The sequence below is a fragment of the Otolemur garnettii genome, unplaced genomic scaffold (assembly GCF_000181295.1).
Source record: "Otolemur garnettii isolate 467f Iridium unplaced genomic scaffold, OtoGar3 scaffold00053, whole genome shotgun sequence".
NCBI classification, from domain to species: domain Eukaryota; kingdom Metazoa; phylum Chordata; class Mammalia; order Primates; family Galagidae; genus Otolemur; species Otolemur garnettii.
In genome coordinates this window covers 1,189,446-1,208,719 of record NW_003852448.1, presented here as the reverse complement: position 1 = coordinate 1,208,719, position 19,274 = coordinate 1,189,446, and the positions used below count along the sequence as shown (strand labels likewise).

The window sequence follows — 19,274 nt, the reverse complement described above, 5'->3', positions numbered from 1 at the left end:
ACCCACGTTATAGAGAGCGATTGATCTGCTTTACTCAAAGTCTACTGACTTAAATGTAAGCACTATCTTAAAAAGATCCCTTCTCTTAGGTCAGTTCCAGGAGAGTGCAGTGCTCTCTATGTGTTCCCGAGAACAGTTTGCTGTTTGGAGGGTTACTGGGACCCGACTTCACAGGCCTGCGTTTGCCTGAGGTTGTATGAAAATGCTTTTCTCGTGGCAGTTTTGGTTTGCTGCGCTACGCCCCGGAGGAGACAGTCTGAGGAAGCCCAGGATTTGATGTATTCTAAGTTATTCCTGGGTCCTGGCTCCCCAGATGTGGTCCCCAGACCAGAAGCATCAGCATTACCTGGGGGTTTGTGAGAAAGGAGAATCCCTTGGCTCTCGTCCAGAGGTGTTGGGCCCCGGTGACCTGTGATTGCGCAGTCCGGGTGATTCTGACGCCAGCTCATGTGTTAGAGAACCACTGTCCCAGGGAAATAGCTGGATGCATCTGACCTGCACGTTGTGCTACAGTGAATTGATATTTCTCTTAAATTTTTCTCTTAATACTTGAGACCACCTCCCCAAACACATTTTCTATTTTTATCAGCATTATCTCTCTGGAAGCCACTAAAATTGTTGTCACCTCTGCTCAGCACCCGGTTATCTTGCTCAACAACCGGGGTATTGAAACTTCCGTCTCATCTGCACTGGCAGCAATCTCAATTTACTCTCAAAGCTGAACGCAGATTCTAACTTACTCCTGCTGCTTTTACCATTGAGTCTTACTTGATGCTGGGATTTTCCCTTTCTTTGAACTCCAGAAGTGCCTGAGATGTAGGTGTGGGACCTTCTACAGCTGGACTTTTTGAAATATCTGTTCATTGATGTTCCTGGTGCCTCACAGCATCTCCGTGCAAATAGATTTCTTGATAGTAAGCAAACAATTTTCGAAAGGACAATGTGACTAACTGAATGTTGAGGTGTTTGGAACATACTGTTATTTTAAAGAGTGTTCAGGTAGCATAATTACACAGATGCACATTTAGGAGGAATTCCACAGTGCACAGTCCATCTGGGGCTCATGGCCGTTTTCATTAGTTGACTTTAACGGTTTAATACAGAAAGCTGTAATCACATCCGGGGCTGCAGTCACTGTGGAGAGAGGGTTCAGTTATGCTGGGATTTCGCTAGCTTCCTTGAAATATTGGTAACATCCTTTACTTTCTGTGTTACCCTTCTGATTTTATACATGGCATTTTTAATCAACCAAGTAAAATCCCAGTGGCAGAGTAGGCACATAAAATGCCAAGCAAAGGTACAGTTGGGCGTTTCTAAACATCTGCTTCTGGGACCGTAATTTCATGTCTTGGTTATACACAGAATTTTAGATGCTAATATCAATATTAGACTGTCAACAAGTGTCTTCCTAATCTTCTGTGTAGAATTTAGAAAATATTTATTTGTGCTTTCCAAAGTACAGTGATATGGTTAAAAAATTCAAACAATACAGACAAGTACCAAAACAAGAAGTGAATTCTCCACTATACCTCCTTACACATACGCTAACCCCCCAGATATTTTCCTAAAGGTATGACCACTGTTCACAGTTTCTTGTATCTACATAGGAAACAAAACCAAACAAAAAAAGGTAAAAGGCCCCAACACTTTATACACAAATGCATGTACATACACGCTTCCCAGAGGGGCCCCCATTCTAGTTGTTGTCCTGAACTTTACTTCTTTTGTGCTTAATTATGTATGTGTGTCATGGGGGTGCAAGCTTTCTTTCCATGGTGCATGGTACTCCATTCTACGAATGTACCATAATTTATCTAAGCTGTGCCCTACCATAAACCTTTAACCCGGTGGGGGGGGGGTTATATACTATGTTACAACCTATACTCTCATTCTTTTTTTTTTTTTTTGACAGGTTACAGTGCTTTCCTCATTTTATTGATTTGTCATTTCTATTCTCTGACCTTATTTGCTATTTTTTTATTTTTTTATTTTTTTATTAGATCATAGTTGTGTACATTAATTCTCTCATAGGATACAGTGTGTTACTTCTATATGCAGTTTGGAAAACTCTCATCCAGGTGGCCAACATAGCCATCATGTCTTTCTCATAATTGTTATGCTAAGACATTTATATTCAACCTTTAGACAAATTCACCTGTACCCAAATAGAATAAACTATAGGCATGATCCCCACAATATCATTCTCTTCACCCACACTCCCCTTCCCCTCCCCCTCCCCTCCCCCCTCTTCATTCCCGGTATTCTAGGGCTCCATTTGGATTGTAGCTTTCCTAAGATAGCTAACAATTAGTTTCATAGTAGTGTTGAGTACATTGGATACTTTTTCTTCCATTCTTGAGATACTTTGCTAAGGAGGACATTTTCCAGCTCCATCCATGTAAATATGAAGGAGGCAAGGTCTCCATCTTTCTTTGTGGCTGTATAGTATTCCATGGTGTATACTCTTATTCTTCTATCTTTTTGATATAGGAATCCTTTTGCAGTTTATTCATTGGTAATATTAGCAGAATTGTCATACTAAAGGATAAGGTCCTTTTAAGTTTTTTTTTTTTAGAGGCAGAATCTTTTTTTTTTGAGACGGAGCCTCAAGCTGTCCCCCTGGGTAGAGTGCCATGGCATCATGCTCACAGCAACCTCCAACTCCTGGGCTCAAGTGAGTCTCCTACCTCAGCCTCCCAAGTAGCTGGGACTATAGGCACCCGCCACAATGCCTGGCCATTTTTTGGTTGCAGCCATCATTGTTGTTTGGCGGGCCCGGGCTGGGGATTCAAACCCACCACCTTAGGTGTATGTGGCTGGCGCCTTAGCCGCTTGAGCCACAGGAGCCGAGCCTAGAGGCAGAATCTTAATCTGTTGCCCAGGCTAGAGTGCTGTGGCATTGTAGCTTATAGCAGCCTCAAACTTTTGGGTTGAAGTGATCCTCTTGCCTCAGCCTCCTGAGTAGCTGGAACTATAGGCATGCACCACCATGCCTGGCTAGTTTTTCTCCTTTTAGTGGAGACAGGGTCTTGGTCATGCTCAGGCTGGTCTCAAACTCCTGAGCTCAAGTGATACACCCACCTTGGCCTCCCAGAGTGCTAGGATAATAGGTGTGAGCTATGGTGCCCAGCATTTTAATTTTTTTTTAAGACAGAATCTCACTCTGCTGCCCAGGCTGTAGTGCCATGGCCTCCGCCTAGCTCATAGCAACCTGAAACTCCTGGGTTCAAGTGATCCTCCTGCCTCAGCCTCCTGAGTAGCTGGGACTACAGACACCTGTCATAACACCTGGATAGTTTTTCTGTTTAGTAGAGACAGGGTCTTGCTCTTTCTTAGGCTAGTCTTGAACTCCTGAGCTGAAAGGATCCTCCTGCCTTGGCCTCCCAGAGTACTCAGATCATAGGCATGAGACACCGCGTCCTTGAAAGTCTGTGTCCTCCTCCAAAGAGGTTGCCCTAGTTTATCCTCTCCCCAACAGCACCTGTGAGAATACCTCTTTTCTGTGGGTTTTATTACATGTTTTATGCCTGTGTTATGCAATTCTTCTGTGTGAGTTGAACTTCTGTCTATGCTGCTGATCTCCGGGGTGCCTCTCCCGACATTAGAGTGTGTTTCTCCTCCCTCCTTTTAGACTCTTCGACATATTTTCCCTTTTCACAACACCCAGCGCAAAGATGAATGTCATTTTGGGTCCACTTTGCTTGCTTTTCCACCCACCAACTTTAGAATAGACTAGCAAAGTGTAGGCAAATGGTAACTGGGGAAGCTAAGCATTTTTTTTTCCCAGGGTGATTTCATTGATGATTGTTGTACATGTGGGTGTTGTGGGGACAAAATCCTCAAATGATACGTAGGCTGCAAAATGTCAAATTTCCTATGTAAAGATACAAGTTTCACAAATAAAAAAAGGAAATTTTTTCTGACTATAAAAGAATAAAATATATGGCCTCTAATTATGTATATAAAATATCTGATACTGAATAAATGTTAGTTCTCATTCTCTCTCTCTTTCTGAACCTTTTAAAATCAATAAATCTATATCTATTTGTGAATTATGAACTTTGGGAGATAGAAATATGAGACATTTTTAATTCTATAAAGAATCTTACAGTATCGTTGAATAAAAAAAGAACTAACTTTTGCAGAGAAATACAGAACAGCTGAGTACTTGTGCCCCAGGGAATGGTCACCCGTCAGAGAAAGGTGGGCTCATTGGGGGCTTGAGTCCGACCTTGAAGGGTGAAGAGTATTAAGATGTTGATATTTAATGCTTCTTATTTTCTCATAACAAATGGCTTTTAAAGCCAGCCTAGTGAATGAAATCTGAGACAATACAACTTTCATGTTTATTAACATCTAGGTGCTTTCTGGCTTTGAGGGGTCACAGTGGGTATTGCTGGGCCAAGGCGGCAGCGTGCGCAAGGGTATGGGGAGAGAAGACGACGGGAGTGACCTGTCCAGGCGTCTTAGTGCCTTAATGCCTGGGGCAGATGCTGCTGCTGGCAGTGGTCTGGCATGAGCGCTGGGTGGGGAGGGTGATGTCAGAAGATTCCTGGTTTAGTCTTTGACTCCGCTGCTCATTAGCTGTGTGACCAAGGGCAAGTCCCTTTCCCAGGCTGGACTCATTTGTCCATAGAACAGGGGTCATAGGTTAGAAGATCTGTAAGTGTCCATTTCCATCTGTCCAAGTTTGGTGCATAATGAGATTGCAAGGTGATAGGGTAGATCTGGACGGCCAATCCTAGCAGGTACTGATGGCAGAGAGAACAAAGTCGAGATTGAGGGGTGGTCTCTGCCTTGATGGAATGCAGCAGAGGCCACTGTGGACCTCAGCACTGGCAGACTGTCATGAAACCTTTCCTGCAGTATCCTTCAGTAGATACTAAGAAAGTGTTTGGGTTGGATTATTTTGGTTTCTTTTTTACTAGTATTTTTATTTTTCCATTTGGTTGTCTCACACAAGCCTGATATTAGCCACTAAAATTCATTTGTAGGTGGAAGCCCCAAACTTCTGGCAGGTGGTGTTTATAATGCTACTTTAGTTTTTTCACTTTTGATATTTTGTATATGTCTTAGCAAATTCTGTAGAGAGATTTCATTCAGACTGTCAAGTATTTGCACAAAATGGAAGCATTTCCTTCTCCTGGACTATGTCTGCCTTCCAGTGGAATAATGGGAAAAAATACAAAGTCCTGTACTTTCATCCAGAAGGCTAATTTCCTTCATCTTCCCTTCATATCCCGCGTTGGATCAGACCAAATAAACTGTAGAAAGAGGACATGAAACAGCAGGTAAAATTCAGACAGTAGTTTGTCACTTGGGTTATTAAACAGGATTTCAGCGTTTTCTACAGATCATGAAACCAGTACGTGACACCCTTGGGGACACAGATATCAAGTTCTTATGGAACAGAACAGCGGGGTACTCAAAATCTTCAAGTGCTCAAGGGACTTCTGTCTGACGGGGAAGGAAAAGAAAGGGGCGTTATCTGACAATTCCAACTGAAATTGCTAAACATAAATCAGTAGTTAAAAATCGCTTGCTTTGTTCCTTTGATTGGAATTCGTAGACAGAGGAGTGTAGACACTGATTAATTAGAGAGCATCACTGGAACTTGGAGTGAAGCGTGTGATGTGTCCGGTGCCGTCAGGAAGGAACAGAACATTAAGCCTCTTTCGTTACTTTCCTACCTCGTAATCCTCTCTTCCAAAATGATGGATTTTAAATTGGTGAATGGAAATGTACCATAGCAAAGACTTATTTTATGTTCCTTAAACCATTATCTCTCTTTTCCCATAATACTATCTTTTCCAGCCCCCAAAGCTTTATTTTTAGCTTCAGAACTAAAATTTGAAACCTGAGAAATCACATTAATGATTTTATTTTTCTCAATTCATATTGATTTCCTTAAGTCTTCTGTCTGGAAGGATAAGGTAAAGTGCTCATTTTTTTTCTTTTGTTTTTTAGGATTTATTCTCTACTCATTAGTAGCCGTGTAGATTTATTACCTTTATGAAATAATTAATTAGCCCAGACAGAAGCAAAGAATGTTAAAGCTAGCAGGAACTTGGGAGAACATTTAGTCTAATCCTTTAACTTTAATAGGCAAGAAAACTGGAGAGAAGTAAGTCCTTTTTTCAAAGTTAAATAGCTCTTCATGCATGGGGTTGGGATGTGACTTTAGGTCATCAAGCCCCAAATTCAACATTTTTCCTGCTCTATAATATGATGGTAAATATTTTTCCATTTGCAAAATTGCTTTAAAAATGAGGTCAGTATATCATAATAGAAATGTAAATTTATTCTGAAATACAAAATTATGAGCTTCTGTGTGTATATGTGTACATCTACACGCTATAACCTCCATCCATGGAGGTGAGGAGCTTTGGAAATTTAAATCTCAAGTGAGAGGTACCGTTGTTTTGGGGGGAATTTTTTTTCTTTCTAGGAGACATTTTAATAGCAAATAAGGAAGTGTGAACCAAACATCCAAATCCACTAACTATAACACAGCATCTATGGATTCCTTTTTGTTTCTGAATGAGACAGTGATTATAAAAATGCTTCAGTAGCTGTTGTGTGACCATAATGAACTAGTGAAGACTGTTTCTTGTTACTGTTTCAGTTTTTACAGTAGAAGAGAGTTGCTTTGTTTTGAATTACGTATGCAAATTTCCTGTGTTTTGAGTGAATAAAGAGGGGTGAAATTGGGGTGAAAAGCTACCATAGAAAATTAAACCCAACTTGAAAGTTCATTATCTCCCTTGCAGTAGAATAGGGGCAGGAATGATTGGGTTACTGCCGTCCCCACTCACCCCATGCCCTGGTGCAGTACACCATACACTTTGGCATCACATCTGCAGGAGACTTTTGGAAATTCAGTCGTAGAGTCAGGATCTGTATTTTAGCAGGATTCCCAGGGGATCATATGTGTGTTAATGTGTGAGAGGCACAGGAGACAGTGAGTTTTATCAGGATGCTATTTATTAACTACTTTATTATCCATTATAACTTTGGATGTGAAATCTTCCAAACAGAAAAGTGCTATTCTTGAGCTTTGCCTTCATTCAGTAAATATTTGTTGTGTTAGACTGGGTGTCCAGCTATGTTTGGGGGATGAAAGATGGTTAAGACACTGCCTTCAGTAAGCTCACCAGGCAGGGGAGCTCAGTCAGGAGGAGATCATGGTGCAGCATGCTGGCCCAGTAAGCAGGTTTGTGTGGGATATTTGCAGGCATCAGGTTACTGCTTAGCATGAGTGGAGTGGGAGGAGGAAGGAGGACCCTAGAAGCTTCCCAAGTCGACTTGTAAAGGATCAGTAGGTAAGCTTTGTTTATCTTCTGTTGCATAACAAACTACCACAAAGATGATAGTTTAAAACATCCATTTATTATGACAGGGCAGTTGCTGAGAAGTTCAGGTGTGACTTAGGCAGCTTCTCCACTCAGGGCTTCAGGGTAGTTAGAATTATTGGCCTGACTTAACTCAGTGGCTTCTTCTGAGCGCACGTGGTTGTTGGCGGATTCATTTCCTTGTGGATGTAGGACTGAGGTCCCTGCTTCTCGCTGGCTATCTGCTGCATGTCTCACCATTGGTCCTCTCACAGACCTTGTCATAGCCTGCTGGCTCACTCCTCAAGGCCAGAGGAGAGTCTCTTGCTCTTGTCAGCTGCGACAGAATCATATATTGTAATGTAGTCAGGAGAGTCAGGGTCCTGTCCCTTTCACCATGTGATCCAGACCAAGTCACCGGTTCCATCCCACTTGGGGGAGGGGGTTCTAAGGGCAGGACTTACTGAGGCTGTCTAAGACTCTGCCCAGCATGAGTGTCAGAGAGGACAGGGGAAAACATGACTGAGGTTTGGGTTCAGGAAGCTGCATCTTGAATTCAGGGGACCTTTGAGCCAGGAATAAGAAGAGATTTAGAGGACAAAATGATGGCTTTATTTTGAAGTGACTGCATGCCAGGAGCTTGCGGGCTGTCCACAGGAGGCTGTGCAGTGGGATCTTGGATCTGCATATTTGAGGCTTGATGGAGGGAGACAGAGATCCACTGGCTGTGTGTCTGTGAGGCTGGGAGTGGACTGGCTGGGCAGAGTGGGCAGAGCGAGACAGACGGGGGACCAGTAGTGATGGTCTGGGAGAGCAGTAGTGATGGTTGTGCACAGGAGAGGAGTAGAAGGTAGGCTTGGGATTAGACCCTGCAGCTGTCTGACTCTAAAACTTGCGCATAAACAGGGCTGGCGGAGAGATCAGGGGTGAGCAGCCATGTCACAGGTGACCGGTGAGCACGTCGGGAGGAGGGGAGCCGAGTAAGCACAGCTCTTTTCTCTGTCATCAGCATGTGACAGATTCTGAGCACCTGACAAGCAAAGGTAGTTGGTGCGCAAAGATTAGACACTGTATTTCTTGAGACAAAAAACTTCGCATTTTGAGAAGCCATAAACAAAGTGAAAAGAGAAATGACAAGCTGAGAAAAAGTAAATAATGTCTATTTTATCCTAGATAAGGACTTATCTTCCTAATTTATCCAGACCAAAATATGAGCAAACATCCGAGCAGAAAAAGGGACCAGGGATGTAAAGAGATATTTCACAGGAGATTAGATACAAATGATTTAAATATACAACAGGGGCTTCAACGTCATAGTGAAGGCCATGCAAATTAAAACTACAGTGAGAGATCGTTTTTTACCCATCCTCGTGTCAAAAATGAAAAAATTTGGTAACACACCCTGTTGACCAGGTCAAAGGAAGAGAGGCAGAGATGAAGCTTGTGGCCTGTGACCTGGAGCAGCTCCAGGGCTGGACCTGGCAGTTGTAGCCACGTGAGAGTGCCAGGCTGCTTGACCGGCAGGGCCACTTCGAAGGTGTTGATCTGTACACGTCTTCCCCGTGTGCAGGTGGACACGTGTGCTGATTTTTCACTGCAGCATTGTATGTAGATAAAAACACCCCAAATAACCCAAACATTCATACTGGTTTGTAAGTGAGGAACCAGTGGAATAAGTCACGGCATGGCCATTAGTTGCCACACTGTGCAGTTATATAAAAAGAAGGAGGATGCTCCCTGTGACCTGATGTGGAGAGGTGTTTTGTTCAGTGAAATGGGTAGAAAACAGTATGGCACAGCATTTTGTGTATCAGAATAATGAACCAAGAATATATATTCATGTTTCTCTGTGGTTTATAAAGGAAACTTTGCAAGGATATATTGGAAACGGGTCAGTGATAATTGGATAGGGATATTATGCATTGGCCAGATAGGGGAGGGGAGGGCAGGTAGGAAAATTTCCACTGTATTGTGCGTGTGTGTGTGTGTGTGTGTGTGTGTATTCTGTCTTTATGTGCATAGAGTATGTATCTTAAATCATCTGAATTAAAAAATAAAATAAATTGGCCTGTGGCTCAAAGGAGTAGGGCTCTGGCCCCGTATACCAGAGGTGGTGGGTTCAAAGCTGGCTCCTGCCAAAAAATGCAAAAAAATTAAATAAATAAATAAATTAGTAAAAATAAAATAAATTATGTTTTAACCTCATTTATTCGGTTACCTCATCAATAAAGAAACCTCAATCACAAATCTGGCTGTGTGTGCATTATTTGTTTATTTGAAAATAATATGATTTATTAGTATACAAATTTTAACTTCGTACCTTGAAGTTTGGGCTTGTCTGGGACTGAAGGTTTCCCCAGACGTGGGGCTTTCCATTGGTATGACCAGCTTAGCCCCCTGAAACCTGGGACACCCGGTCACACTAGTCATAACTTTAAAAGGTACATCCCAAAGATATATAGAAGTGAACTGAAGAAGAAATTGTCAGCTGAGGTTGCTGAATCATGATACTCACTTTTCAGCATCAGCCACCAATTACGCGGAAAGGTTTGTGTAATGCAGCTGCTGAACTTTCATCATCTCTGACAATTAGTTGATATTAGAAACTAATCAAAGGCATTGCACGTGTATGTTTCCAAAAATAAGTTCAAAGACAGTTGAAACTCTTCCTTTGGAAGATTTTAATTTGGGGAATGCAGTTTCCCATTTTTAAGTGTACCATTATTATGAGTTTTTGATAGGTGGCACACGTTGTTCACGGCCACAGAGTTATGTAAATAAGACACATCTTTATCCCCATTTTCATAATGCTCTTCCCTACCACATCTGTCAAAAAAGGAAGCTACTTTCTTAGTATTTGTTGAATGGTAAACTTGAGTTTTAGAACAGCAGGAAGGTGTGCCTGGTGGATTGTTTGCACCCTGGGGAGAGGCGCGGTCATCCTGCTTGTCATATGTGCTGACACTGTTTGCCATAATCAATCTGTGTTTTCTTTGCAGGAATCTTTGAAGTTCCTCAACCATTCTCTGAGAGTCAGTTTGGTTAAAATTAGATAATGTTTAAACTGAGATAATAGTAGGCCCTGATAGGCTGAAAGAAAAAGTGGATGGGGGCTTAGCTTTGGTGTGGAAGTAGCATCTTATCAGCTGCCTCCCATGGGTTGGTCTGGCCTAGGGATCCCGTCATCTGCTCAGCCTCAGCATTGACTATTACTGAAGCTTCCTCTCTCTTATGTTTTAGCCAACAAACAATTCAGAGAGGAATAAAGAATTCCTTTCATGTGGAATGTTTCATAGTGTGTCCCTCCTAGGCACCCACTAGGGAGGTGCTGGGTCCTGTGTCCTGCCCTCCTCAGTTATAGGGGTGCTCATGACTTTGCTTCCTGCAAATAGAAACATTAATTTGCAGTGTTTCCAACAACTAGCCAGAACTATGTATGGTCTAATCCAGTGTTTTGCAACCTTTTTTAAAAATCCCATGGCACACTTGAACCTATAGTTAAACTTCTCTGGCCCACTTTAATGATGTTGACCAAAAAACAGAGTGAAAAAAAAGAGTATATTTACTGTGCTTTGAATTTCTTTCAAACATAATTTAATTAATGATCTTTAAATATTTTCACAGTACACCTCTCACGGCACACGGGTTGAAATTCGCTGGTCTAATCCGTGTTTTCTGTATTTCAGGATCAAGCTGAAGAAGAAAAGAAACCCCAGGATGGTGCAACCTCTCTGAGCCACGGTAATTATCAGCACCTCTTACACTTTTAGTGGACAGTGAACACCTTTTAAGTGAATTTTTATTCCACTGATTTAGTTATTTTAGGTTGTTAACTGAAGTATATAGTAGCAGTATCCAGCATCTAGTCCAGGGGTCCTCAAACTTTTTAAACAGGGGGCCAGTTCACTGTCCCTCAGAACGTTGGAGGGCCGGACTGCGGGCCCCGGGACGAGTCGGCTGCTAAACAGGACAGGCAGTGGTGGCAAAAACACCCGGTTGGCCGGATAAATGTCCTAGGCGGGCCGCATGTGGCCTGCAACCATAGTTTGAGATTCTAGTCAGTGTGTTACATAATTCAGTGTGTGGCTTACTCTTCTGAAGACTTTATGGTGTCACTTCAGACTTTCAAATATACATTGAAAAAGTCTGAAGCTCTTATTGTCTCATTTAGTTGCCTTTTTAAACAGTTTTAAGGAGTGGTTCCTGATCTGCAAACTTTCTCTGTGAGTAAGAAAATAAGGGGATGCTATGTAGTTTATTTATAATTCTTTGCTTAAGCTTTTCCTAGATTTGTTTGATCACCAATGACTGTATTTATGCTCTTCTATTAAAACCATGGGTTGGAGGAGAGAGTACATTTGCTCTAAAACTAATAACCTTCATTGTGGTTATTAATACATCAGTAGGTTTTAAATAAAAGCCTATTAGTATTCAACTATTTCTCTGGAGCTTTACATTTAAATCAAGAAATGAAGGTGCTACTTCTCTGGAAGACATATTTCACATATTTTGTGATTATTGCCCTGTAAATAGACAGCTGTTATTATATTTTCTGTAAATCGTAGTTGAATATTCAACAGCATTTGTGCCATTCTTGGTGGAAAGGGTGCATATACATTTGATAATGTCCTCTTATTACCTTTGAAAGTACTTGAAGGATTAGTAAGGCTTTTTTTTTTTTTTTTTGGTTGTTTGGTTTTTGAATAATGAAAACATCTTAAAATACCTTGAAAATGATGAATAAGAATCGGGATTTTTACAGACCATTTTACATTCCTTAACCTTGGGACACAATTTCGAAAATTTGTGATCTTCTACCTAAATGATTTTAAAAACAAAAATTATTTTCTATTTTAAGCAAAACGTGTTGCTTTCAAGCTTTAAATTTCTTTTCCTCTCTCGCTGCCTCCCCAGGCCTGCCGTGTTCTTTGCTGAAAAATCAAAACAGAACGCAGTAGTTTGATAATTATGTAACTGGATGTTCAGCTCCATTGAAATGCACTTCAGTTATGTAAGACTAGGATTTTAGAAATAAATTTGGACTGTACCTGGCCCTAACAGCGGGGTTTTTTTAAAAAACAAGCTTTTTCCACTCCGAGAGGAGGTTATGATTTATAATGTCGCTGCTTCCCCGCAGCTGTGTTATCACACTAATGTAAATTGTTTTAGCTTCTCTTGTTTTGTGGTTGAAACATTGACTCTAGACAAAGCAAAGCAGGCTTAGGCCAATCATTTGAAAATGTTCAGGCCCTCAGACTGAGACTCTTTACTAATTTGGGATTTACACTTTATTACGTCCAGTCCGTGTTTATCTAAAGCAGCTTTTCGCTTTTCGCTTTGCTGTTTTCTTCCATTGCTGGACTTGTTTTATTTTAATGGTCCAGTCCTAGAAGTTCCACAATGCGGCTTATTCTTCAAATTTATTGTTGTCATTGTGGCTGTTTTCCCCAAATGTAGACCGTAATAAATGTTTAAAAAAAGGGATGATATTTGGTTTGTGTATATAGAAGGCTTCAAACTGCTATTTGTAATGCAAATTGGATTATTTGAGGGCTTTTTGAGGTAATTTATATTTTTGCTACTTTTAGTGAGATAAAGGAAATAATTCCTTAAATTGCTTATTGCCCTAGCATTATAAAAGGGATTTTTCTCTTATAGTTTGTGGAAATAGTTTAATCTTTTCTTCAGGCTGCTTACAAAAGAGATTTAGTCACTTCAGTAATAACCCCCCACAAAATGTATATGTATACATATATATTTATATATGAACAGATATTTGTATTGAAAAATAAAGTCTTAATTCTTAGTAGTCATTTTATAATAAGTGTGTATTTCTTTGAAAATAGTTAATAAATAATTTGTTGAATGCCCAGTCTGTGCTGCTGCCCTGACCCCACGTTATGGGTACTGAAGCTGAGAGAGGCCAGTTGACCGATTTGAGATCAACTTAACTTGTTAGTGGTGGATCCAGGATTGGAACCCACATCTCCCAATTTCTAGGGCCTGTGCTCTTTCTACTTTACCTATATTCTTTCTACATTAACTTCTTCCTTTGTAGCCATTAAGACACAGGTGAGAGAAACCTGGAATCTTGCTTAGAAACAGAATGGGAAAATTTACTGCTAATAATTAAAATATGAATAGGATCTTGGGGAGAAGTAGGGGGGTAGAAGGTTGCTCTTAGGGAAAGAAGTGTACCTGATGGCGGCCAGCCTACCCCTGGCCCTTCTATGAAGGAACATTGTGAAATCACAGAGAAGCAATGTGGGACACTCAGTGTAGAAATAAAGAGGTGCTGAAGGGGCGACATATTGAACAAGATCAAAGCACACATGTGGAAACCAGGAGGGCAGAGTGCTGGGGTGCTGTGCTCGCCCTGCTGGCACCATGCCAGCTGTGAGATGGCCCCTCCACTGCCAGACCTCCACCTGGTCCAACTGGGGACCACCTGGAGTCTGTGTGGAGTCACCACCAGACAGCAGGCATATCAGGGATCAGGCAGCAGCTAGGGTCATCCTGAGCGCTTGGGTACTCAACAGGCAGCAGGCTGGGGAGGGAGCAGACTAAATGGTAGCTCCCCCAGCTGTACCTGTGACTGGAAGCCAAGCGCCCCTTCCCTGCAGTGTAGCGTTCTGAGCACAGGAGCTGCCTGAAACACAGTAAGCTCCCACCTGGGTGGGGTCCTGGGTGGGGCAGGGAGAATTCCACCATCCTCCTGGGCTGCTGGAACTGACCTCCACCTTGCATGGCTTGGCTTCCCGTGGTCCCCAAGCCTGCGGAACAGGCTGGTTCCCAAGCTGGACCGCTATTTGTCTCGTCCCCTCTGTGCCCTCCAGGCCCCACCTGCCTTGTGCCTGCTTGGTTCTGACCCTGCCTTCCATGTCAGATCAGCCCCACATCATCAGCCCCTGCTTTTGTCTCAGAGGCCCTATGCACAAGCCCTTCTCTGAGGCTTTCATTTTGGGAGCCTGAGGCTCCTCCTTTGTGCCTCCAGAGCTCCTGCCAGGCCTGGGACCAGTGTTGCACCTGGACCCCAAGACCTCGCCCCAGAGCCTCCACCACTGTGCAGGGCATGACCATGACCTAGACAGCATCTCTCAACTGCTGCTCTCCTCTGTGGGGAGACCCTGGCTAGAGGAGTCCCCACATCACTGGCCCCAGCAAAGCTCTTGCCCAGCTCTCAGCTTCAACACACTACAACTATCTGGTTATAGCCCAACACTCAGTTCAAGCAGCTTCCTTCACAGACGCGAGCAATGGGTGAACAGAACAAGTCAGAACAGCTGCATTAAGGCGTCTAGTGCACATGTCCCTGCTCTGTCAGTCAGCATCTCAGAAAGGGAAAAAGCACCACCCAAGATCTCCCTTTCTTCTAATCGGCCAGGGGAGTTCCCAGCAAAGAGCAGGCGCCCGCAAACCTATTAGCCCTAAGTCAAGAGAAGAGGTTTCAGATCAGCATAAATCCGTACCATTCCTATAAACAGTAACAGTTAAGCTGAGAGTCAAATCAAGGACTCAGTACCATTCCAATACCTACAAAGAAAATAAAATACCTAGGAATATACATAACCAAAGAGGTGAAAGGTCTTTACAAGGAGAACTAAGAAACACTGAGCAAGGAAAGTGGGAATGACATAAATACAGAAACGTATTGTGCTCATGGATCAGTAGAATCAACATTGTTAAAATGCTCAAACTGCCCAAAGTGATTTATAGATTCAATGCAATCCCTATCAAAATACCAAAGAATTCTAGGAAGAATAATTCTATGCTTCATTTGGAGCAAGAAAAGAGCCTAGATAGCCAAAGCATATAAACAAAGGTGGCGGCATTACATAGCAGACTTTGAACTATACTACAAGGCTGTAGTAACCAAAACAGCCTGGTAATGGCACAAAAATACAGCCATAGACCAATGAAACAGAACAGAGAACCCAGATAGAAAACCATCTGCCTAGAGCCAGCTGATCTCCAGCAAAGCAGACAACAACATACATCAGGGAAAGGAAGGCCTATTCAATAAATGGTACTGGGAAATTGGATAGTCACATGTAGAAGAATAAAGGAGGAACACTATCTGTCTCATAAAAGTAAACTAAAGAGAGATGAAAGACTTAAGCATAAGGAATGCAAGTGCTAGAATTCTAGAAGAAAATATAGGAAAAAAACTTTTCTAGATTTCATTCTAGGCAAAGACTTTATGATTAAGACCCCAATGGCAATTACAGCAACAACAATATCAACAAAATAAATCAATGGGACTTGAATAAATTAAAAAAGCTTCTGCATCATTAAGGAAATAATCAACAGGGCAAACAGACAACCCATAAGATAGGAGAAAATATTTTCAATCTACACATCAAATAAAGGGCTGAGATTTAGAATCTTGTACGAGGAACTCAAACAAATCAGCAAGAAAAAAGTTAACAAACCCACAGCTAATATCATATTGAACGGGGAAAAGTTGAAAGCATTTCCACTGGACAAGACAAGGGTGTCCACTCTCACCTCTTCTGTTCCACATAGTGCTGGAAGTCCTTTACCACAAAGACTTGGAACAAGACGAGGGTGCCTACTCTCACCTATTCTGTTTAACATAGTGCCAGAAGTCCTAGCCACAGCAACCAGTCAAGGGAAAGAAAGAAAGGATATCCGAATTGGGAAAGAGGAGATCAAACTATCACTTATCACTGACAATATGATCTTGTATCCAGAAAACAGCAGAGACTCCACTAAGAGACTCCTGTTCTCCAGCTAAGTCTCAGGATATAAAATTAATGTACACAAATCAGTAGCCTTTCTGTATGCCAATAACAGTCAAGCTGAGAGTTAAAGCAAAAACTCAATACCATATATCAATAATACAGTACTGATACTTGCTTGGTTGAGTGTTGGGGCTATGAAGACTTTATAAACCTAAAAAGATATATAAAAAAATTGTAAAGTAAAATAAGATATATACATATCCAAAGTAAACTCTGTACACTAAAGAACACAAAAATGAACAAAATTAAAAAAGAAATAACTAGGAAATACTTTCTAAAACTACAGCTAACAAAATTCCTTAATAGATAAAGGAATTAGGAAAACTAATCAGATGCACTAAGCTGAGTCCAAAAATGGGTAAAAGGGCATGAACCCGGTAATTCAAAGAAGAAGAAATCAAAGTGACAAACATAAATATATTAAAAATATTCATTCTCACCAGGATGCAAACATCTACAATTTTAAAACTGATGGCATTTTTTTAAGTTTACCAAGTTAGCCACAATTTTAATTTTTAAAGAACTGCTAATACCACTTGCTGGTGGGAGGGGGAAGACTGGCTGCCAGTGAACAGCTACCAGGAGTAGAATTTGGTTTTGTTGTTTTGGGTGACATCTTGGTATTATTTATCAAAAGTGTTTAGAAAAACTTCAACTCTAATTGTTGAAATTTCTTTTAACGACAGTGTGTGCATTTGATTTATGCATGTGATAGTCATTGTGGCACTATTTGTAAGTAGGTAAACGTTGGAAATAATCTACATTTTTAATAAATTAAGAATAAGCAAAATATTGCAGCATAATTGTATGTACATGATTATGTGGTCACTTAAATGCTTTTGGAGACATTTAAATTACTCGTAGACATTAAACCTGAGCTTATGTCCCCAGTCCCTTTCTGCTGTTTGCAGCACCATTGCCACGCTGGTGACCCGGAGTCCTGCCACGTTCTTCCTCCTCTCTCTCATTGCCCTGCTCCCTGCCAGACAATCGTCACTTTTCCTCCACTCATCCTTCCTGATATGTCTCAAACAGCGTCTTCCCAGCTTAGAAGAGGCCATGGTCGCTTCTCAGTCTTTGTCCCAGCTCTTCCCCAACTAAAATTTATCTGAGATTCCGTCAGTAGACTGCTGCGTATCCTTTCTCCAGAATGGTGATTTTCAACCTTTATTTTTTTAATTTCACGGCACACTTGAGCCTGTAGGTAAACTTCCATGGCACATGTAAATTATGTCGATCAAAAAAAGAAGTAATGAAAAGAATACACTTACTGTGCTTTGAACGCCTTTTGAAAATAATTTAATTAATGTCCTTTAAAAATTTTCATGGCACACTAGTCAAAAATAACTGCTCTAGGATATCATTAGAAACCTCACACCACGTAGCACTTGCCAGTGCCCAGACCCACTCCTGCTTGGCTCCAGCTGTACAGAACACGCAGAACTTCTGTCTTACCGTCTGAAGAAGTGCTTTCTCGCCTGGAGGGTCTTTCTCCTGGCTGTCTCCTTCAAAACCTCATTATCTTCTCTACTTTTCTTATTTGGTATGTTTCTTCCTATTCTATTTTTTTCCATCATGTTCTAGGGCATTTTTTAAAAGTCAGTTACATAACATGCTACATCTCCCACCTAAGTTTGCCATTATTTATAAAGGTATAAAATCAGGTCCAGTCGGCCCAGGAGGGAGCTCTTGCTTCTCATTCCAAAGTGATAATTTACTAGAGCTCTGCAGTATTAACTAGCTGAATGGCCTGAAGAAGAATTAACACAGCTTCCAAAAGTGCTTCCCTTACTTTCAGGGATACGGCTCATTAAGTGACTCTGTAAGCTCCAAAGATGGCCCCTTGCCTACCGTCTGGTCTTTTGCTAGTTTACTTCCTTAGTTAAAATAATTACATACTAGCGGAACTAACATGTGCATTTCCTAAACTTGGTGAGGGTTCTGTTCATTCCCAGTGAGAATTCCTTACTTGAAAATGTATATCAATACCAGAACGGGGAAAACCAAGTCAATTTTAGGTACTTTATTCAATTGTTATTAATATAATTGGCATGTACTATCCGTTAAGTAAACAGTTAAATATTGAGGCATGCGGCTACCTTGAACCAAAAGAACTTCATTTTCACTGAACTATGAAACTCATTGGAAGATAAACATGATACTTCTTTCTAAGTGAGGAGGAACTTCTTGCAGGGCCCTTCAGTAAAGGAAGCCATCCACAGGCACTCCAAGGAAAATATTGCTCCCTAGTAAGTATTTTTCAGTATATAATTTCAAATGATTCATTTGTTCTTAATACTGGTTTATAAAGGAGCTAATCTTTCAACTTGAGTGATTAAGTTGCCAGGCCTCTCCTGTGGTATCTGTCCCTCTTGGGTGAATTGATGGTGCTCTGAGTGGAGATGCTTATGGTGGAAAGGAGCGTATCTGTTTTCTTCCTAAAGCCAGTCAGTAGATTACGTCAAGGAATAACAGAAAGTGCAAAGATAGGGCATGCGCCTGGATTCATAATGCTGTATAAGGGGACAGAGTCTGACTATGTTGCCCTGGGTAGAGTGGTGTGGCATCATAGCTCACAGCAACCTCAAACTCTCGGGCTCAAGTGATCCTCCTGCTTCAGCCTCCTGAATGGCTGGGATGACATGCAGGCCGTGACACCCAGCCAGTTTTTCTATTTTTAGTAGAGATGGTGTCTCATTCTTGCTCAGGCTGGTCTTGAACTCATGAGTTCAAGCAATCCACCCACCTCGGCCTCCCAGAGTATAAAGACAGCTTTTATGGGACATGTAGAATTCTTTAATGTATGAAAGCAAACACCATATTAAATGCGTCCCCTTGTTGAAGAATTTCCTGTGAAGCCTTTAGATTATTTATGTCTTCAAGCATCCTACAGAGGGGACCCCACCCCTCTAAAAGGCAGTACTAAATTTCTCCTACATCTGTGACTAGAGGTCTCTGGTGGCTAATAAAAGTATTGAACTGTGGAAAGAGGACTGAGGTCTCTGATTTTTAGATTGACTTAGCTAATGTGAATGTTACATGGCCGCACTCAGATCTGGTGGAGACATCTGGGAAGCCTTCCAGCCCTCTGGGCAGTGGGCTTACACGGGGAGGGCCTGCCCTCTGGGCAGTGGGCTTACACGGGGAGGGCCTGCCCTCTGGGCAGTGGGCTTACACG

General features: G+C 41.7%; 1 protein-coding gene across 2 annotated transcripts in view; it reads left to right on the top strand.

Annotated features, from left to right (window-relative positions):
• Positions 1 to 19,274, top strand: part of L3MBTL4 (L3MBTL4, histone methyl-lysine binding protein) — a 355,410-nt gene that overhangs the window by 4,395 nt on the left and 331,741 nt on the right. For both annotated transcript variants that reach the window (XM_023514432.1, XM_003792016.1), the window contains exon 2: positions 11,018 to 11,072. In XM_023514432.1, coding sequence (XP_023370200.1) covers positions 11,018 to 11,072 — 55 coding nt within the window. The remainder of the gene's footprint in view (positions 1 to 11,017; positions 11,073 to 19,274) is intronic.